This window comes from Rattus rattus, chromosome 2 (genome assembly GCF_011064425.1).
Source record: "Rattus rattus isolate New Zealand chromosome 2, Rrattus_CSIRO_v1, whole genome shotgun sequence".
Taxonomy (NCBI): domain Eukaryota; kingdom Metazoa; phylum Chordata; class Mammalia; order Rodentia; family Muridae; genus Rattus; species Rattus rattus.
In genome coordinates, this window is record NC_046155.1 from 47,288,587 (window position 1) to 47,311,122 (window position 22,536).

At 46.0% G+C, this 22,536-nt stretch overlaps 1 protein-coding gene across 1 annotated transcript in view; it reads right to left on the reverse strand.

Moving 5' to 3' along the window:
• Cfap43 (cilia and flagella associated protein 43) overlaps nucleotides 1-22,536 on the reverse strand; it is an 88,599-nt gene that overhangs the window by 23,730 nt on the left and 42,333 nt on the right. The window contains exons 12-23 of the mRNA XM_032892170.1: nucleotides 20,250-20,353; nucleotides 18,036-18,176; nucleotides 16,867-17,042; nucleotides 15,410-15,559; nucleotides 12,721-12,851; nucleotides 10,942-11,092; nucleotides 7,971-8,054; nucleotides 6,706-6,783; nucleotides 5,415-5,540; nucleotides 4,171-4,275; nucleotides 2,847-2,963; nucleotides 995-1,228 (exon numbers count right to left, since the gene is read on the reverse strand). Coding sequence (XP_032748061.1) covers nucleotides 995-1,228; nucleotides 2,847-2,963; nucleotides 4,171-4,275; nucleotides 5,415-5,540; nucleotides 6,706-6,783; nucleotides 7,971-8,054; nucleotides 10,942-11,092; nucleotides 12,721-12,851; nucleotides 15,410-15,559; nucleotides 16,867-17,042; nucleotides 18,036-18,176; nucleotides 20,250-20,353 — 1,597 coding nt within the window. The remainder of the gene's footprint in view (nucleotides 1-994; nucleotides 1,229-2,846; nucleotides 2,964-4,170; nucleotides 4,276-5,414; nucleotides 5,541-6,705; nucleotides 6,784-7,970; nucleotides 8,055-10,941; nucleotides 11,093-12,720; nucleotides 12,852-15,409; nucleotides 15,560-16,866; nucleotides 17,043-18,035; nucleotides 18,177-20,249; nucleotides 20,354-22,536) is intronic.

Genomic DNA, 22,536 nt, shown 5'->3' on the forward strand with positions numbered 1-22,536 from the left:
AAGAGTCTAAGCCTACAGAAGCAAGCATTGAGCAACATGGAAAGGCAAGAATAACTGAAGACAAGGCGGAAGGACCTCTGAGCACAGGGAGAGCTAATGGAATTTCAAACTACCTACTATCTTAGCTGTTGATTTAGAAAATATTCAAGAGCCTTCTCCATTTCCAGAGTGTTCTGAGACTGACTTGTTTAGCAGAAATCAAGGAGTGGTATTTTATGGCCAGGGGGACTTCATACCTTATCGTGAGGCTATTGTACTTCTCTGAGCTAAGCGGACAGATGAGCAATCACTTTCTGACCTTACAGATCCTGAGTGATATCCAATGAACACATCTTTGGTGAAAGCATTTCTCTGAGCTAACTAAGGTTCTATCCCGAACATCCACTGTGTCAGTCAGGGAAAGCATTCGCCACAAAACTCGGTGTCATCAAGCCCAGTTTGATGATGGGTTGGAGTAACTTTTGCACACAAGCTCTGTCTACAAGAAACCTATGCTAGTGCTGGAGAGGTAGCTCAGCGGTTAAGAGCACTGACTGTGCTCTTCCAGGGGTCCTGAGTTCAATTCCCAGCAACCTCATGGTGGCTCACAACCATCTGTAATGGGATCTGATATGTGTCTGAAGACAGCTACAGCGTACTCATATATATAAAATAAATATTAAAATAAAAAAGAAACCTATGGTAGTCATCTATGTATTTCTCAAGGTATATAGAGATATAACTTGGTTACTGCTAGTGGGTTTGTTTGTTGGTTGGTTGGTTGGATTATTTAAGACAGGGTTTCTATGTAACAGAGCCCTGGCTGTCATGGTACTTGTTCTGCAGACCAGACTGGCCTCCAATTCACAGGGATCTGCCTGCTTCTGCCTCCCGAGTGCTGGAATTAAAGGTATACTGGGCAGTTACTGCTAGGCTTTAATGTAAGCCTTTGGAAGGCACCTCATGGGGAATCACATAGACTTTTTGTTTTTAATAAAAAAGGTAATTCACTTACTTTTAGCAATATAATTTGGTTGATTTTCTCCTCTCTGGAATGAAGTTCCAATTGGTTTGTCAACAGAGACGTGTCTGCCCCAAAATCAGTGCTCAAACTACCAAGTAGGTAATTGGGCAAACTGGTACTTTTCACTACCTTTTCTTCATCCTCTTCCTCCTCCTCCTCCTCCTCTTCGTGGTGCTTTTTAACCAAAGTGGCTGTAGACTGGGCCTCTACGATTTCCTTCCGGATCTTTAAACATAGAGCAAAAGATGACACAGAGATTATGCAATCAGAATTCCACTAAGGACAATTTTCAGGTGATTTAACTGTTTCAACAATCATTTTAAGAGGTCGAATTATCTTGCCAGCAGTTCATCTCAGTGTGGTTCGTGCTGAAATGGCCGCAGAAGAGAGATTCAAGTTCAGAGACTGACTCGCTGTAAGTCAAAAGAATAGAAGTGACCCTCGCTAGTACATATTATTTACGTTTTTGTGCCAGAGTGACACCTGCTTGTAAATATTCTGAATCTCTCATGGCGTTCGAGCATGGACAAATATCTTCTCCTCATATTGTATCAGGGAGCTTGTTCACATGGGATTAGAGAATGTGATTTAAGTATGCCTTCGTTTTATGTTTCAGAAAAAGAAGGGGGCAAAGTTCTGGCCAAAACTAAGTTATGACAAAGGAACACATTTTATTGCTTTGACAGAAATTGTTGTTTAAAAATCATAGTTCGGATAGCTTTAAGAAAACCATGAATTCCATCAACACAGAGTCAGTCTGATTTTTGGTCGGTGACCATAAAGCCTGGTCCCTATGTGAGAGAAGACAAAGAAGGGATGTTCAGATCAAGACAACCTCTCAGAGGGACGTGAACAGTACCCTGTCTCCTTTGTCAAAAAGCATATAGGATTTAGACTCCATTTTTTATTATTTGGATATAATATATATTTATGACGTGTCTTAGGGTTTTACTGCTGTGAAAAACACCATGACCAAGGCAACTCTTATAAAGGACAACATTTAATTGGGGGCTGGCTTACAGGTTCAGAGGTTCAGTCCATTACTATCAAGGTGGGAGCATGGCAGCATCCAGGCAGGCATGATGCAGGAGGAGCTGAGAGTTCCATGCCTTCATCTGAAGGCTGCTAGGGGCAAGACTGACTTCCAGGTAGCTAGGCTGAGGGTCTCAAAGCCCATGCCCACAGTGACACTCCTACTCCAACAAGGCCACACCTCCTAATAGAGCCACTCCCTGGGCTAAGTATACACAAACCATCCTAAGATATATAAATTAGCCAGAAATACAAATACATTGCATGCAAACTTAATATTAAATTTTATCTCGGCACAAATCCACATGTTGGGTACTGTCCTAGTCAGGATTTCTATTACTGTGGTTAAACACCGTGGCCAAAGCAACTTGGGAAGGAAAGGGCTTGTTTGGCTATTACTTCCACATCACTGTTCATCACTGAAGGCAGTCAGAAAGGAACTCACACAGGGCAGGAACCTGGAGGCGGGAGCTGATGCAGAGGCCATGGAGGATGCTGAGTGCTGGCTTGCTCCTCATGGCTTGCTCAGCCTGCTTTCTTATACAACTCTAGGCCACCAGCCCAGAGATGGCACCACCCACAATGAGCTGGGTCTTTTCCTATCAATCACTAATTTAAAAAATGCCTTATGGCTGGATCTTATCAAAGTATTTTTTCAACTGAGGTTCCTTTCTTTCTGATGACTCTAGCTTGAGTCAAGTTGATATAAAACTGGCTAGCATAGGGATCCTTGATAAATTACACCATACATGTGTATACACACACACACACACACACACACACACACACACACACACACACACAGCGGTACCTTAAGACACTCTATCTCAGTCTTCTTTTGCTGTATAACTTTACTCAGCTCCAGCAGTTCTTCTTCCGTGCGCTCCTTCATGGGGAAGTTGTCAACCACATAGGGTATGTGAAAACACTTGGGCGGAAATCAAGATTAAGTAAGTTAATTTTCTACTAAACTTGCAGCAACTTGGGGGAAGCATAGGGGGATGCTTCCTCTCATCAAAATTAACCCAAAGGTTACTTGCAATGAGTGACATTGACACTGGAAACCTTTAGAATAAAGCGATGTAACGCAAGTGTTGCCCGAAGCAGGGGGTTGTAAAGGATTCTTCGTAGAGCGACGGTTTTCAAGAATAGCTCCCACATTCTCTTTTCCCCCGAGCTACTTCGGAGATGTCTAAAGACCTTTTCTATTGCTACTGCAGTAGTGTGGAGATGTTAGTAGACAGAGGCCAAGAAGTTGAGAAACATCCATCAGTACACAGGACAGCCCTGACAACAAAGAATTGCCTACCGTTACATGTACCACTCTTGCTATCCAAGCACATAAAGCACAGTGAGTGTGAACGCGGTCATCCAAATGGGGATCGGTAGGGAGAGGCACATTTGAACGAGAGAAAAGGTGCTATTAGTAGCGACTGAAGGACGTAAGCGTACACTTTGATAGTTGATTGCCCTGTGTGTACCCTACAGGAAGAGGTTAAAGAACGGCGATTTAGAACACGTGAAGGTAAGTGGAGGCACAAGTGTAACAAGTATTTTGTCTACCTTTTATCTCTGTGGGACATGAGGGAGATCCTTTTGGGGATGGAAGGCTCTGAGAGGAGGATACAGGGGCGTCACAGAAGAGAGAGGAAAGTGTGCTAGGAAATGCACTGACTTCAAAGCACCTGAGGCTGAGCAGAGGGAAATGAACTGAAGGAAGGGGACACACCTGGTGGAAGGGGACACACCTGGTGGAAGGGGACTCACCTGGTGGAAGGGGACTCACCTGGTGGAAGGGGACGCACCTGGTGGAAGGGGACACACCTGGTGGAAGGGGACGCACCTGGTGGAAGGGGACGCACCTGGTGGAAGGGGACGCACCTGGTGGAAGGGGACACACCTGGTGGAAGGGGACACACCTGGTGGAAGGGGACTCACCTGGTGGAAGGGGACGCACCTGGTGGAAGGGGACTCACCTGGTGGAAGGGGACTCACCTGGTGGATTTCAGTGGAGGGAGTAGCAAGGTTTTGTTCTGAGTAGATTTTTCTCTACTTTTAAAAATGTTATACGACCAAGCTTTCTCTGAACACCCTCACCGGCTAGAATACTATGCCCGGGGCTGTGTGTCTCTTACCTTTAGAGCACGGCCCTTCACAGACATTGAGTTCCAGCACTCTTCCTTGATAAGCTCAGTTAAGTAGCTCTTGGCTAAGTTGTGCATCTCCACATCTTTCCTAATCTTGGAGAAAGGAAAAAGATAAAAGTGGAAATATGACCACGTAAGGAGCAACACTATGGTCAGCCCCTGATCAGCCAGGGCTGCCCATGTAGTGGGAGTGCTTTACAGAACACCCCTGAGCTTTGAGTTGCCCTACACTGTGATGGACTTGTGGGTCACACAGCCCTATTTTGCGAATGCTCCCTAAGGCTTGTGTGGAGACTTAAGATTCTCTGCCTTAGGGCTGGAGAGATGGCTCAGAGGTTAAGAGCACTGACTGCTCTTCCAGAGGTCCTGAGTTCAATTCCCAGCAACCACATGGTGGCTCACAGCCATCTGTAATGGGATCTGATGCCCTCTTCTGGTGTGTCTGAAGATAGCGTCAGTGTACCTGTATAGAATAAATAAATAAATCTTAAAAAAAAAAAGATTCTCTGCCTTAAAGATCGCTGTGTCAATACTAATGCCGGTAAAGGTGGCATCAGTGTTACTTCGTTGGCTCTGTCTGCTGATGTCCCTTAGTAGATAAGTGATTCAGTGTCCCTATTTAAGAGTCTGTCCAGGCGCATGGTATGAAAGTGACCCACCACAGTCCTTAGTCCTTAGGATCCTTTCCAGAAACGTCCTTGCATTTCACTTGGTTGACACTGTTATTTCCAAACTAGCTAAGAATCATCTCTCAGAATAACCCTTTCACTTCCCTTTTAATTTATTTATTTTTCTTATCAATTTACTTTTTCTTTTTCCTTCTGATCCATAGAGTAGAGGGCTAATACAGTTGCCCTTGGCATACCAGTCATCAGAGCCTGCTCGAGTTTCAGGCTTTGTGTCTGTCTCTATTGTGGAACCCCGATGGCTCCAACTGACTACAGTCCCGGGCTCTTTAGCATTGAGGCCCCTGACTGGGAGGTGCCACTTCTCCTCCTGGGGGTTCATATTCTACCCCCAGATCTGCTCATAGCTAGCTGGGCTTATGCCACTGGCTGTCAGTAATTCTCTTCAGGAGCCCTAAAGCCAGGGCTGGTGTTTCTACCAAAGATGAGAACTTTGGGAAAGTACCATGGGAAGAGGCTTTCACAGCATCATGGGGGTGTTTGTTTGTTTTGCTTTGTCTTGTCTTTCGTGCCATCCTTAGGGGCTCTAGTGAGGCACTTGCCTACCTTCGATACCTCCTCCTCACATTCATCGTGAAGCCTTTCCAGCTCTTCAGCATCCAGGCAAAATTCCTGCTCTTCCAGTTTTGCAATGGTGTCCAGCTTTTCATTTTCTTCCATCATAGCTGCAATCTGAGTTTTGAAATAAGAAAGGACGGTGACAGGCAAAGACTTGAACAATAAAATAGGTACTGCCATTCTCTAAACACACACTGGGATAGAGAACTTGGTCACAGGCTTGTTTGTGGTCATTGAAGTCTTAAGGATTGATACTTGGAAGTTCACTGATCTAATGACAAAACCGGGAACAACCACCTATCACGGTGTCAGACAGGATTCGCCTAGAAAATCTCTTGGCAAACAGGTCGGGAACTTTTTGTGTTGAGGTTTGGTCTGTTGCTATGCATTGTAAACGAAATACTGTCTTCCAAGGTCTGGTTGACCCCAAGGACGAGAGAGTCCTCATGTGTACCAAGTGATGCTATGTGACCTTGCTCCTTAGTTTAAAAACGATTGGTTGAATAAAGATGCTGAAAGCCTATGGCTGGGCAGAGTTGAGGTAGGTGGGGTTTGGGTTCCTGGGCTTGGGGTCTGAAGAGAGACCACGAAGAGAAGAGCTTAAAAGGTAGATTCCTGCCCAGTTTGTAGTGCTTTCTGGGCTTATCATTAAATATAAAGGTTTTGTATCTTTTATCTAGGAACTGAATGATCAAAGGTGGGGTACAAACCCCTGATTGGGATTAAGTATTTACTATAACATTGTTTTGCTTCTGGAAATGGCTATAGAGAATGGCGTTGGTTAGGGGTTATTTGAAGTGGAAAGATTCTTAGGGAAAGAGGGTGCCACCATCCTCTAGGCTTGGAACAAGCAGATAAAGCTCGTTGAAGTAACACATGGGTTTCTGAGTCAAAAAGAAAAAAGAGAGAAAGAAAGAAAAAGTAAACTAGCTAGCCCCTGGATTAGGGAGAATTCTCTTCATTGTGGATATAAATGACAGAGAAACTAAGAAAGCATTCGCCGTTCTCATCTTCCTGGCTGCACGGGTGAGGTAACCAGCAGCTCCAAGCACCTTCCATCTTGACTTCTCCAAATATATTCCTCCTCCCTTAAGTAGATTTCCTCAGGGTATTTCACCATAGCAACAGAAAAGCAACCAAGGCTCGCAAATGGATCTTAGCATTCAAACAGTAGAGTAAACATCCACAAATATTTGTTTTGAAAGAGGAGTGCAGAGTCAGATTTACTCTCGGGATATCAACACATGTGTGCAACTGTGCATGTGACCACTGTACTTACAATTTGAGCGAGCTCCTTAATTCCTCGTTTGATCTCCTTTCGTCTAGGAGTAAAAATCCTCACCTCATTTTTGATGGCCTGAAAGGGGGCAAGCACCTCACTTAGTAAGGCAAGGGAAGACGGTGGGGAGAGACAACGAGAACTTTGGGCAACCTACAGGTAGCCCCTCTTTAAGGCTGAAATAGAATGCTTGCAAAGACTATACTATAAAATATAGAGGGTGCAAGAGAGCGGGGCATGGCTCACTCAAGAAAGGCTTGCTGCACAATTGTGAGCAGCAGAATGTGGATTCCCCAGAAACACACACAGAAACACACCACTGCAGAAGGTGGATTCCCAGTGCAAACTGGCTAGCAATGCTGACCATATTGATCAGCTCTGAGTTTGATGGAGAGAGCCTGCTCTGGTGATTAAGGTGGAAGGGTGATGGAGGTTATTCCTGGCTCAACTCTGAGCCTTCACATGGGAGCACCCATCTACACATGAGCTAACACACGTTTAAAAAGCATGAATATGCATGCAATAGAAAAAAACCAAACCATGAAATTGTATCCCCATGACACTCTGCTTAAATCAGTGTTTGTAAGGGAAACATTGAACGCGTTCAAAGAAAGTACAGAAAAAATGAAATGCTGAAAACCTGACGAAGCGAAACTAACCTATCTCGAGTGACACTGGATCCAGACCTCTGCTCATCTGCTCAATGTCCTTAGCCATGATAGCCCTTCTGCTCCCAACCCATCCTTCTAAGACAAATATCCTTCAAATCTCAATAGCGCAGTCTCTCGGGCCCTTCTTGGCTTTGGCTTTGCTGATCCTTTTGTTGGGTTTCAGGTTAAGCGTAGGCTTGTAGGACTTAATCGAAAAGGCTGGGTCTGGTTTCAGCGTGAATTTGCTTTTAGGAGAGTCACTTTAGTGTACACTGCAGTGCACTGCCCGGGAGTGTCTCAAGTAACATCCTAACCTTCCCCGGGGGTTTCCATATGAACAGGATGCAGTTGGCGCATCACAGAGTGTCAGACCCATTTCACGATTTATAAACAGTCTTCGGAGATGGTGGTGGAGTTGGGGTGTGGTGCACACCTTTGATCCCAGTGCCCAGGAGGCAGAGGCAGGTGAATGCATAAGTTCAAGGCCAGCCTGGTCTACAGAACAAGTACCAGGACAACCAGGGCTACACAGAGAAACCCTGACTCAACAGAATTAATAATAATAATAGTAACAATAATTATAATTATTAATAATAATAGTAAGAGCATAAATACCTCTTCCAATTTTCGTTGGATCCAGGGAATTTTATTGAGATCGATGGCTAATTCCTCTTGGGATGAGTACAAGCTCAACTTTTTCTGAGAGAGATTAGAAAGAGACAGGCAGTTCTTAAAAACCGTCAAATCCTTCTCTCTCTCTTCGCTTCCCACCCTTTCACTGAACCCCTTTGCACTTGTCCCAGTTAAAAAATGACACCCATCTAAGTGAATTCTTAAATCCTTACGTCTCTGCCAGCACAGAGATCAAGAGGTTTTAAAGACTGATAATAGGACATTAAACGAAATAAGAACACTTCAACGTTGCTAAAAACCTAACTGCTATTCTGCAGGTGACAAGAAAGTCACTCAGAAAGGGGAAAGGACGACGGACACGGTTCCCACTGGGGTCGAGTTTCCCTGCCTCTTTCCTGCCCTGTGGACCACAGGCTTCTGCCCATCAGAGTCCATTCTACTCCTTAGGAGCTTACTCCTCCCTCCTCCCCACTGGCTTTTGTTGTTGTTATTGTTGTTGTTGTGTTGTCTCACAATCCTCACCCCATTTCCTTCTGCATCATGTCCCCCTCCTCTCCCGGGGCTCTCCCCCGTAGTCAGACGCTCTACTGTGTAGGAACGCTGCCTTCAGCTCACTGCCATGCTCCCCTTCGTACCCTGTGTCTGAGATCCTCGTGGGTATCTCTGCGCTATGGTTCTGCCGTTGCCTTGCAGGTTGCCTTTCTCTCTCTCCTCTGCTCCCCGGGATCCTCCCTTTGGCTCTCTAGGAACATCCCACCTGCTCCTCTTCTGCTTCTCACCGTTCGTCCATCGCTATGACCTTCCCGGGGCTTTCGATTCAATCCACATACCTTTGGCTCTCAAATCAGCATCCCCAGTGCTAGCCTCTTCCAAGGACTCAAGGTTCATCTGTCCCACGGCCTGGGCTTTTTGGGATTGCTTCATGGATGCTGTATAGACTTCTGACTCTCAGCATGAGTAAAAACTGACCTTAGACCCTGTCCTTTATTAGTATTACTATTGAAGCTGCTGGCTCTTTGACAGCGCATCCCATTCCTACTCAGAGTGCTGTCTTTCACACAGCTGTTCAAAGGTGTCTGTGAGTCATCCTTGAGTCTTTTCATCCCCCTCTATGTCCGTTCCTTGGTTGGATCTCCTAATCTAGTCTCTGACACGGACCCCAGCACTTTCTCCACTGTGGCACTCCCTGCCACTTTCTCTCTAGGAATCTCCTTGCCCCACTCTGTGGCCTCCAGGGCACACGTTCCTCAAAGCAGCAAGCTCTCACTTCAAAGCTGGAAACGAAAGCCCAGTTCTGTTGGCCCTTTGCTTTGGTAGATACACGTGTGCAACACAAAGCCAGACTCTTCTTCTCTTGGTCTACGAAGCCTGTCCCTCAGGGCTTTGCCTGCACAGGCCTTCTGCTGATCCCTACAAATCACACACCAAGCTCCCTGCTCCTCGTCCCTGACTTTGCTGGCCCTTCTGCTTTCCTGGGGGGCGTTGTCTTCTAAGTCTGATCTCAGCTTACGGAGAAGCTGGCCCGGCAGGCCCTGTCGTGTCAACCTGTCTAATGTCACGAATAGCACTGGCCCACTAACCAGCCTTGCCTGTTTGCTTATGCACCCATCTCTCTGTCCGCCAGCAGCACCGCTGGAAAGGGAACACGGAGAAAGCAGAACGTTCCCTCTCATTCATCGCTGTGTCTATCACAGACTAACGCTTTGTAGGCACCCAATAATTATTTGCTGAAGGCCTTTCAGTTCTGTCGGAAGGGCTTTTCTTTTTGTGGTGGAACCATATATAAAAATGTACTAGGCAGAGGTAGGCCAATCTCTGAGTTTAAGGCCAGCCTCTTACACAAGCAAGTTCCAGGCTAGCCAGGGCTATGGAATGGGACTTGTCTCAAAAACAGAAACGACAAAACAAAACAACAAAACAAAAACCAACCAAGTCATAATTGGCACCTGACGTATAAAAATACCCAGGAAAGGGGTTGGGGATTTAGCTCAGTGGTAGAGCACTTGCCTAGCAAGCGCAAGGCCCTGGGTTCGGTCCCCAGCTCAGAAAAAAAAAAAAAAAAAAAAAAGTTAAAAAAAAAATACCCAGGAAAGCCCCATTGCTTCAGAACGGCCATTTTAACTGTGTGAAGGTCCAGTGAGACGGGGTTAGAGAGGAGTATCTCAGTAGACATGTATTCCTAGCGGTACGATACTTTCATATATGAGTTTATTATGACAATATGATTATATTTAATTTTAAAAAGCTATTCGCTGAACAACCAACTAAGCCTTGTGTTCCAGGCTGATACTTCCTAAATCATGAATATTATATGGAGGTAGAGGGACCTGCTTCCATCAGCCGCCAATATTTGTAGGCAGAATATCTTGTGTCCAAGTGGGTGTGGCACCTGTCAGTAAGAAATCTGATGGCCTATGGCTCAGGCAGGAGCTAGGAGGTGAGACATGTGGGAGGGAGAAAAAAATTCTGGGATAGAGCCAGGTGTGGAAGGCTTGCCCAAAGCTGTGACAGGACGAACGGCATGGTTCCTGAGCACGGGTAACCAGCCACGCAGCAGAAAACGAATTAGGACAAATGGACTGAGTTTAAGTTATGAACTCCTCAAAGGAGAGTCGAGGGTATCTGTAACTATATGGTGAGTCTGAGTCTTATTTCTGGGCACACAGGGCGGGGAGGAAGCACCAGGCCAAATTTCTACAAATAATTGATTTTTTTTTTAAAAAGTTTTTGAGCAAGTCCGGATCTTACTCCATCCTTTAAGTGAAATCTGAGATATAACGTTTGTGATCATTTTGAGAAAAGCTTAATTTTCGATCAGATGTGGCTTACATTCTAGTTGGAAAAAAAGTCACTGGACATCTGGGTAAGAAAAAAACAGCATTGCTTATGTACTTAGAAACGGTGATGGAAATCTGCATATTGTTTACGGAGAGGGAGAAGGCAAGCCAGCTACCTGGAATTCAGCTGTCTCTTCTTCTGAAGGTGCACACTGGAAATCTGGCGAAGCCAGGTAGTCACACTCTGTTTCCACGGTCTTGGCCAGACTGAGCATTAGTTGATGGCAGTGTTCAAAGATCTCATTTGCTATGTTTGATCCAAGCCTCCTAGAGAGAGAGAGAGAGAGAGAGAGAGAGAGAGAGAGAGAGAGAGAGAGAGAGAGAGAGAGAGAGAGAGAGTTCTTTAAAATTCGCATTTACCAATGTTATTTCCAGACAACTACACAAAGAAACATGGGAAGTTCTCCACAGTGCCCTTTAATTGCTGGGCCTCTATTTCTAAGAAGAGGACGCTTCCATGGACTTTGAAGGACTCAGGCTCCTGACCCTTCTTGGGTGATCCTTCCTTCTGCTATCCTGTACCCTTCACCGAGCATGTCCTTGGGCCAGGCACAGAAGAGCCGCTGCTGTGAGCCCCCAGAATGCACCAGGCTTTGTCACATGAGCACTGCCTCTATTAAACTGGCCTATGAGCAAGGCTCTGGGGCATCCGCCTGCTGGCTGACAAACAGTGGCCCAGCATATAGTGAGTGATGCCATCCATCCCTTGGTAGGTGAGCCAGGGGAGGCAAGACGGCTGGCAGTGGTCTTCTGAGGTTTCTCCTTCAAGCTCCTGCCTTGAGTTTCTACCTTGGCTTCCCTCAATGGTGAACTACAGACCTGTAGGCTGAAACAAACCTTCTCTTCCTTGAGTGGCCATGGCGCTCACCAGGGTGACAGAAAAGCAAACTGGGTCAGTGCTGACGCTGAGGCAGGCAGAGGAAAGGGCAAACCGAGATGCATTGCTACCGAGACCACCAAAGCTACAGACCTCGCCACCCTTTAATATTAATTCTTCATGTTGAGGTGACCCAGGCCATAAAGACGACTTTTGAGGGTCACGACCCACATGGCTTGAGGTAGAAGTTTCGTCGCATGCCTATAGTTGCAAGGCTCATTAAATCCTGAACCAAGGTTCCGAACACAACTCTGTTAGGTGTGGGAGTTGAGGTGATGACTGACTTCTGGAAGTGTCTTTCCTTTTTAAACAGGGCTCCTGCAATGTTTGCTGTTGCCTGAGGCACTGTTTGTCCATTCGCCGTACGGCCGTGTCAGGACGTGTGTATTGAGGTGAGTCTCTGTCTTACTCATGGCTCTCATATATGAAATGGGCGCAGTCACGCCATCTTGAAGTGAGTCTTTGAAATAAGCGGTGCTCCAAAGGGTTACGACAATCCCCATGCCTCACCAAGGAAGGCTGTGCTTTAAAATTACGTTTGCCAAAGGGAGCTTCCCTGTGAGACTGCGCTTAAAGTCCAACCCGTCTTTTGGTGTCCTGTTATTGACATGGGATGAGCCAGTTCCCAGCGATAATTCCCTCTGAACCACCCTTCCACACGAAGCCAACTAACACCACGGCCACACCCCAGCCACCCGCACACGTGACACTCTCAAACCCGGGTCACTAACAACCTCGGGGTCAAGTTCCAGTCAACAAGAAGTAGCCAGTATGCCCCAGAACCTAATGTCTAACCCATCCCAGCTTCTCATCCACCCTTCTAGATCCTTCCTTTGGCAACGATGGCTCTTGCCAAGTTCCTTCCCCAGAATCCTTCCTGTGGCTTGTGCAGCAAGCATGGTGTATGTGTGTGTCCTCCTCTCAGATCTCTGTGCATGACAGCCTCTTGCTGGAGAGACTGCCCTTTTGAACTTAAAACAGGCATCGCGTCACGCTGCGCCATTGTGCACATACTCACTTCCACTTGAGGTAGACAAGGGTGTTGTCGTCTTTCCCATTCACCAGGATGTGCTGTCCGTCCATTGACATTTTCATGTTCTGAATCCCTTGAGCATGGTGAGAATGACTCCGACATCGAACAAAGGTATCCTCAATAAAAGGAAGAAATTATCTAATTCTCTGTTACATGGTACGTTGTGTGTGTGTGTGTGTGTGTGTGTGTGTGTGTGTGTGTGATTGAGTGTGTGTGTGTGATTGAGTGTGTGTCTATGTGTGTGTGTGTGTGTGTGTGTCTGTGTGTGTGCCTCACATGGTCACATGTACCTTTGCTTGTGGGTAATTTTCTTCTGTACTTCTGAAGACATTTTTACTGGTACAAAAGTAGCTCTCGGTAATACTCGGTACTTAAAACTTCTAGTTCAAACCAGGATTGACTTATTTTCCCACTACTTTATGTAATGTGGATGGAGCAGGATTGGAACCAGTGGCTTAGGCCAGGCCACCAGACACCCTGTCCGTGTACTTGCTGAAGGCTGTGGAGTTAGGGGAGGGACCCTGGGTGAGCAAAGCTGGGCGCCTGCAATGAGTCGGGCGGGATGTGTTTTCTGTAAAGTGGCTGAGTGTGTTAAGGGAAGGTGAGAAGAAATCCGGGGACGGAAGATGACAATGCCCTAGGGTGTGCTAATGAAACCAACTGAGAAATCCACACCAGCACATCACGGATGTGTGCAACACAGGAATATTTGTAGAATATTATATGCATATGCACTTACTTATACACCTTGCTTTTCTACTTAACAATCAGATTTCTTGGGACTTTTTCCTCTTGTTGGGTTGTCCCTGTTCTGTGTCATGGCTGCCTGATAGCACTTAAGTACTGATTTTGTACCAAAGCTCATTTATTTACGATGTCTTTGTGCAGGAAACTTGGGATTTTCTTTTCTTTTTTTTCTCTTGCAACTGTTCCATGGATAACTTTATCTATGAGGTGCTCTGTCTTGTCGTGTCAGGTCCCTGTCAGCTGCACCGAGCTTCTGACGGGGTAGCACAGTTTGCAATCATTCACTTAAAAAAAAAAACCCTCTAGGCCTGGAGAGATGGCTCAGGGCATAAAGTGCTTGCAGCGCAAGCCTCACAGCATGAACTTCAAGCTCTAGAACCCACTTAAAGGCTAGAGGAAGCCATTTGAGGAGCATCCAGATCCCCACCTGTACCCACAAAGACTTTCCCAGAAGCCTGCGGGCCAGCTAGCCCGGCTTTGGTGGCAACAAAGGGAACCTTGTGATCTGACATCCTCACTATAGTGTGTGTGGGCCTGCACCCCCCACCCCAGGGAACATGATAACACACACAGGAGAGACAGAGAGAGAGAGAGAGAGAGAGAGAGAGAGAGAGAGAGAGAGAGACCCACTCCCTCAGAAACTCAACGGTTTTCCTCTAGATCCATGTTGAGTTCGTCCAAATTTGCTTTCTTTCTAAACGAGAAGGAAAGGAACTACTATGTGCCCAGCCAGAGACAACGGTATCTGTGGACATGTGGGAGTGTTGTCTCATGGGTTGGTATGATATTTCCAGTGTGTGGAGGAGACGAGTGAAAAACTGGGAAGGAATCACTGGGCAAATCAAGTCACACAATGGACCATGCAGCAGTCTCAAACCTAGAAAAGCACGCCCCACTTTCTGACCGGTTTCTCGGTGTCTCAGAGGTCTGCGGGCTGTGGAAATCGGATGCTAGTGCCCGCAGACTCAGACAAGGGCTCTCGCTGCCCCCTTCTGTTCCCTCAGCATCTTTGAAGGGTTGAGGACAGCAGCAACAAGCCAAGGCCCTCCAGACTAGGCTAGCACTGTTACTAAGCACATCATTTTCCTTCCCATGAGCCTCTAGGGGCCAGGGAGCAGTTTCTCTGACGTCGCAGCAGAGAGTTAGAAGTTAAGCGCCCCTCCGTGAGTCTTTAAGGGACAGCTTGCAGATAAGCTGGGCAGCAGCCCATCTGCGGTGCCCTCCCTGCCCAGTGTTCTGTGTGCAGGCCTCGCTGTCCTGGCTGGTGTTTCCTTCTTTAGAGTGATAAGCTGACTGACAAGAATGTTAAAAAATGGTCACACGCACGCACAGAGAGTTTACAAAATTAGAGAGAAAACAGGACATTGAGTTAATTTACTTATGGAAGTCCCGATTCCTTTTCTAAGTGGTTTGTTCCTACCCAAAATCCGAGAACATGCCCCACACTGTGAAATTTATTCCTATTTAATTGTGAGCATGCGTGGGTATATACACAGGAGCTTAGATGCTAGAGGAGGCCAGGGCACAGGAGCCCCTGAGAGAGAATTTACAGGCAGTTGTGAACCACACAGCCCAGGTGCTGGAGCCAAACCTGGGTCATCAGGAAGAGTTAAGCAGAGCCCTCTCTCTCTGCCCCCTACACCGTATGCTTTTATATAATTAGAAAAAGCATTTATTTTAATTTTACATGTATGAGTGTTTTGTCTGCGTGCATGCATGTGCATCACATGTATGCCTGGTGTCCATGGAAGCAAGAAGAGGGTGCCGGGTCCCTTGGGACTGCTTGTCAGCCACACGCAGATGTTGGAAACTGAACCTGAGTCTTCCCTGAGAGCAACAGATGCTCTAACCACTAGGCAATCTCTCCAAGTCTCCCCCCCACCCCACCCCACTTCCTCCACTCAGATTTTCTTTTTTGTTAATTTACCAGACTGAACATATCTCGGATACAGAGAACTCCACATTTAGCTATTGTTATAAGCCATAATCCGTGAGAGGACAGATAGATTTTTCCAGCTCCATACTGTTTGCTCTGGACTTTTTGTTGAGGCTTAAGGATACAGATGCCGGTGTGTTCCTGCCAATCAAAGCAAAGGAGGACATTATTGAAAAGATTGGGCCAGCAGCAGTGCTGGTTTTGCGGGTGTGTGCTACATATGTGTGCTACATATGTGGTCAGGTTCAAATCTGGGGACTCTATCCTTGTGTGGGTCAGAGTAGGCACCTGTGTTTATACCGTGTATCAATCAGAGTTACATATTTGCAAATTAAAGCTGATTTTTGCCAGCTAAAGAGCTCAATCTTCCTTTTCCTCCCTCCTCCCTCCCTCCCTCCCTCCCCCCCTCCCCCCCTCCCTCCCTCCCTCCCTCCTTCCCTTCCTTCCTTCTTTCCTTCCTACCTTCCTTCTTTCCTTTTTGGTGCTGGGATCAAACCCAGGCTCCTTTGCATGACAAGTGGGTACTCATAGCCACTGGTCTACATCTCTGCCCAGGAATGGCTTCTTTACATGTAATTCTGCCATTAAGGCTCCAAGCCTACCCTGGCTGACACTCTTGGTTTCCCGCCATCATATACCATCATGCACGAATCGTAATACAAGTTGCCAATCTCTCACTGTGCATCTTCCCATGCAGCCCCTTTCTCCAAGCCTCAGACATGACCTTCCTTCTGTCTGAAAGATCCTTGTCAGCTTCCCCCAGTCCTGTTCCACGTCCTCTGTCCACGCTCCTCCCTTGGGGCGCACGTGCTATTTCCTGGCTCCAAATCGGACCCATCCCTCAAAGACTCGTGGGAATCTTGCTTCTTACAACACTTCTCTAATATCCCGAGTTACCATGAACCGTCTCTTCTTTTTTTTTCTTAATTTCTATGTCTAATACCAAGTCACACAGAGAAAAGACCAGAGAGAAGATAAAAATAATTTAAAGAATCCTAGGGTGGATCCTTCTCCCCGGGATCTGAAGGCGGCATCAGTGGGTGGTGAATGCCGGACGGCAGCAGGCAGGGCACTGGGCTTGGTATGTGCGACAGGAAGTGTCACAGAACGGTAGTTTGAAGAGAGATGAAGGAACGTGGCAGAGGCATGGCTTAATTGTTTTGTGAGATTTTACTTAGTGCCAAGGTATCGGGGTTCAAAGGAAATGATCTACCTGTTAGCTCCTGGAACATCTATGGAATAGATCTTACACCAGATACTTTTTAAGGCACTAAGCAAACACTAATCGCCTGCCTACTTATCTGACATGAATGATGTGTGTGGCATAAACGCGAGGCCACTCAGTTGTATTCGGGATGGAGGAACCAGCCATGTCAGCCGCTCTAACTGAACGAGAGGCTGATACGACCCCTGCAGTGAAGTCATGTGCTGACCGCCGGCTGGCTTACCTCTGCAGGCATTGTATAGCTGCAGATGTACGGCACCTGGCTGCAGAAGCCATAGATTTTGGATTCGGAGAAGCCCAGCACGGCAGAGGACAGAGCGTGCTCCACCTCATACAGGTACCTGTGGGTGAAGTTGTCCGTCAGCCGTCCTCTTTCATCAGAGAAGTTTTCAGGGACCGCTAGATTAGGAAAAGAGGAGAGCTCACGTGCACGCACCAGAACGTTCATGCCGAAAACCGTTACGCACAGTTATGGGATGAGAAAGAAAGTTGTAAACGCCTGATTAACAGGACTGGGGCTATTTGCAAATTTTTAAAAATGATTGTTTAAAAACAATTTGCCTCAACCAGGGATACTGAATGCTGATAGTAAACTATATATATCACAGCCTTTTGTTTCAAATTAGCTTAAAAATTAAAATAAACAGGACAATACCAAGATTCTCTTCCTTCCTTCCTTCCTTCCTTCCTTCCTTCCTTCCTCTTTCCTTCCTTCTTTCCTGTCTTTTTGGATAAAGGTGGCCCTGGCCACCTTGGAACTTGGAACAATCCAGCCTCTGCCTCTCAAGTGCTGCTGAGATTACAGGAATGGTCCTTCCACCCTCTCCTTCTTCCCTACTTCCCTTCTCCTTCTTCCACTCCCTTCCCTTTTTATGTGAGAAAGGGTCTCATTATGTACTCTGGTTGGTCTGGAATTTGCATATAGCTCAGGCTGTCCTTGAATTCACAGAGATCTGCCCTGTTCTATATTTTCAAATTTTCTGGCTAGATAAATTTGCCATCTGAGACAAAAAGAGTATCTGTTTTCTCTCAGCCTTTTAACGAACCCGGTGAGCTGTTTTATAGGTAACTGCACTGTAACGTATCTGAATTTAACGGGGACTATTTAAAACCACAGAACAAAAACCATCACAAAATGACAGATCAACTTGGCGTGGCAGCTGATCTTGTTCCTTTTCTCATATTTAAAACAAACAAACAAACAAACAAAAAAAGAAACAAAGAAACATTTCTGAGTCCCGAGGCACAGAGGAAGCTACACTTCACACATTTCACAGCCAGAGTATTGCTTTGTAAAGATGCACAGAGCAACCCCTTTACCAAGAAGCCAGAGATGGACTAGAGCAATTTATGGGGCCAGGGAGAAGGGGCTGGGCTGCTCAATTAAGTCACCTTGTGGTAACATGATAGGCAGGGTGAAGTACTCCAGCCTGCTTCTGCCCGTTTCTGGAAGCGGGGACAACACCAGCACTTCAACCACGTCCGATTCCACGTGTGACACCGTGGATATCTGCAGCATGTCCTTGCTTGACTCTGAAAGAATGGGGATTGACTCTACAGGTGGTCGCTGACTGAATTTAAAGAATCACGCATCATTCTAAGATGTACGAGCGATTACTTTGCCCAAATCCTCAGCATGGTCCTTTGTTAATATTTAACATTTTAAACTCGCACACACACTTGCACCGACTTGTATTTCGGTGTGTCACAATGGCGACACTTCTTCACTCAGTCCCAAGTAGCACATTTTGTTGACTGACTTTTACAGTGACCTGTTAGCAGGAGTTATGGGACCTATTCAATAAACCAATGGGGGCATATTTCTGATTATCTGGTCAGGTGGGTTTAGTCATGCCTATGTTCCAACAGGGGTGCCTGCCGTCTTTGTTCTGCCCACTGTATCTATGTGCTCATGCCCTGGCCCCCGTCTGGGTGCCATCCAGTTCCAGGGCTCTTCCACTGGGTAACTCAGACAGTGGTGTTCTCGGCATCCTTACGTGTGTAGTGGAAATGCCCCTGACACCGAGTCTGACCCTTGGGAAGTACCAACTCTTTCCTGCATGACCCGCTGTCTCTCAGAGAACATCTGTTAACTGACCAGCATGCCCTACTCATGCCTGTCGGGACTCTGGCCCAGCCTGTCTTCCTTGAGCTGTTTCTGGAAGGGATGACATAGGCACCCCACTACTTGGGACATCCGTGGTTTTCTTCACCGCTTTGTTCTCTGCCTGTGGTTTCAGTGAGAAGTGAGGATTCCTGTGGATTCCCAGTTTCCCCGCTCCTGCCTGCAGGTCAGCCTTGTGGCACAACCCATTAAAGCTTATCCCTGATGAGCTTAAAAAGAAATGAGACTCGGATTTTTTTTTTTTTTAATTTGGCTTTGACAGTTACCGGGAGGTAACCCCTAATCTATGCTTCTAACTGCTGGCCTGGCTACCTCCCCAGTGGTGTACCCCAGATACGTGCTGTTTCTCCTGCTGCGTGCTCATGGCATCTGCACTCTCACGTAGCCTTCTCTTTCTTTCCGCCCGATCAACTAGGTAACTGAAAGACCTGCCCGACTCTAATTCCTCTAGCGATTGGCCGTAGCCGTTTTTATTTGACTAATAGTTTTAAATGAAGAAGCACGGTTTGCACAAGAGCTGGTAACCGGCAACCTAGAGAATTCACTTGTAGGCTAGACCCTCTGGTACAGAACTTAGCATGATAATATATAGTGACAGACCAAACCTCCCAACCTCATTAGTTAGAAACTGGACTGTTGGAGCAGCAGGTGTAGCCTCTCTGCTGCCAGCCTTAGGCTCTACTGTACCCACAGCTAACTTACAGACTGGGTTTGCTGTTTGGCCCAGTGAGCAGTTAGGTCACTGTCTTGACAAGATGGAAGCTAATGGCCCAAGAAGACAGAATGCCATGGTTATCTGCCAAAATCTTCCACTTAGGTCTTCTTGAGTTGTAGCACTAGTGTGTCCCATCCCACGCGTATGAAAGTGTTCGGAATCATTACTTCCCCTGGGATAGATACAGTCCCCCTTTGTCTTTGGCACCCCTCTCCTGGAGTTCCTTCATCCCCTCTTGCCTTCTCTTCTCTTAGCATTCTCTGAAGAATTACATAGCACTTAACTGTTTCCTGGACCTTTCCCTCCCCCACAAGAGCCACATTCAACATTTTGTATTTAGTAGGTACTTAGGAATTTTTTTTAATAAATGAACGAATGAATTTATGAATATATCTTGGGGAGCACACACATTTGAGACTAAAGGTATGTAGAAATATTAATTATTAAGCATAGGTCAGAGGTAAAAAGTTTTTAAAACTATTACAGTCATAAAGCATCTATTCTTTCCCTTGTCATATCAAAATGTTCAAACCTTTTACCAACTCAGTAGTTGATACAAGGGTTTTTTTTTTTTAATAGCATCAGTTACATATTAGACAAGTCTAATACTCTCAATTTCTCTAAATATAATATAGAAGCTTAACTTCTATTTAAAATTTCATTTTTCAGGGAAATACAACATATGTAATTGTTTTGATATAATTCGAAATCTTAACTTTCAATTATTCGGCATAAATTTTAAACTCACAAACATCCTGTATCATACCAGTGTATCCAAAAATCTGGAATGACTTTGAGGGTCTGGCATCGATGACAAAGATTTTTCCCTCTTCTGTACCGACTAACAGAAAGATTCCTCGCTGGTCGTAACTGGAAGAGAAGAGACCCAACGTGGCCATTGTGCTTCATTTCACCCACTTGGTGGCAAGCGAGCTTGCCAGATGCGCGACCACAGAAACACATTCAAAACCAGCCACTCTTAGCGTGGGTGGCATTTATCTATGGATTCAGGTTATTTATGTTGTGCTTTGCGTGTCCTGTGCACGCAAAGTAGGCCATCTGCCGTTAGGCTACACCCTTAGCCCCATCGTTTGTGATTTTAAAATATTCTATGACCTTATAAAAGCGGACATCTTACATGTTGATTCCCCTCTGAGCCAATGCTATCCCAAAGTTAATTTACAAATACATAATCAAGAAGCCACAGGAGGGTTGGCAGAGGTCCCGCCCACCACACACGAAGCCCCGCCCACCATACGCAAGGCGGGGGTGGGGGTGGGGGTGTGGGGGTGTGTGTGGGGGTTTCAGTCCTAAGTATTGAAACAAAACAAAAGCCAACAGCCAGCCAATCAAAAAACTCCCAGGCCGACAACTAGCCAATCAAAAAAGCGCTCAGGAAAGATAGACAGGTCTTGGGGTTGGGGATTTAGCTCAGTGGTAGAGCGCTTGCCTAGCAAGCTCAAGGCTCTGGATTCGGTCCCCAGCTCCAAAAAAAAAAAAAAAAAAAGATAGACAGGTCTTTCATTTTGGTAATGGTAATGGAAGGAGTGTGAGTCCAGCATCTTACGGACAACTTATAAAAAGACAGTTATGTGAGTTCGGTCATCTCAGAGATAACTTGTAAGGAAAGCCATCTCAAAGATAACGTCTCCATCTTGTGGGCTGGGCGAAACCACATTCATGTTCCCAGGCCCAGAAACCAACTCCCATCCTGACTGGCAGGAAAAAAATGTAATAACTTGGCACAGATATTTATGATTTGCGCTTAAACATTGATATCCTGGCTCGTTGTTGTAATTCAGAGTCTGTTCTGTGGCCCTGATCGATCAGTAGGGGTTTGATTACAATAGATTTTTGTCATCTGCATTGACCTGGTGTTTAAGTTATGCTGGATTTAAGCGGACCCCATAACGGTAAAATATATTGGCAGATTAGCTAGAGATGGTCTGGCATTTCAGTACCTTACAACTGCCCCATGGAAAAAGAGGAACAACTTGGTGAAACACTTGTACATGTTTCTCAAAATAGAGAAGAACAGAGCAATGTGAACCACAGGAGAAGGAAAAGGTCTGGGAAAAAGGCGGCCCACAAAAACACACAGTACAGAAGAGCAGGGGACAAGGAGGAGGGTCACTCCTGCTTCCCCACTGCTCTAGAGGCCTCAGAGATCCGCAGGGACAGTTTGGATATCATGAATAAATTGGTTTCATCTCCGGGATACAATGTAGGTTCAAGATCTGCAACATAATGCAAAACAACATACAAACATAGACTTAGGGGTAGAGATCGCACAATCTCCTTGATGCACACAGAAAAGGCTTTGACGAAATTTAATGTCCCTTTTCAATAAAAGGACAGAGATTCCAAGGAGTTTCAGGAATCTTTCTGTGCCTAACCAAGACTACGTATGACAAACCCGTAGTCCAAATTCTACAAGTTGGGGAACAATCAGAGCATACCTGTTAAAATATGGAGAAAAGAAAAGAATGCCAACTCTCTGCGCTATTTAATGTGAGTGATGCCCGACGTCTTAGGACAATAAAACACGGGAGTGAAATAAGAGGGATACAGCTAGGAAAGGAGGGGATCAAAGCGTCGTTATTTGCAAGTCACATGATACCTAAAAGATCCTACAGACTTCATCGGAAAACTCCGAGTAGGTAATCCTTTTAGCTGAGTAGTAATATAAAATCTACATGCAAAATCCAGTAGCCTTTATTTATACCAATGAAAATTGGCTAAAAAAGGAAATTTGGAAAAAAATATCCAATTCACAACAGATTAAAACAATCAAACCAAAACCCTAAGAATAAACCTATCCGAAGGGGAAAGACCTCAGTGATGAAAACTTTATCCCCTGGGAAAGAAGTTGAAGTGGCCGGAAAATGGAAAGAGTTTCAGTGTTCATGGATTGGCAGGACTAGTGTTGGGCAATGCCCCTCCCAAAGCCCATAGGAGCAGAAAGGCCGGCTGAGAGACAGGCACACAAGCCGAGCTGCCCACATGAGGCTCGCCCGGCAAAGTACACAAAGCACACTCTGCAACCTGCCGGG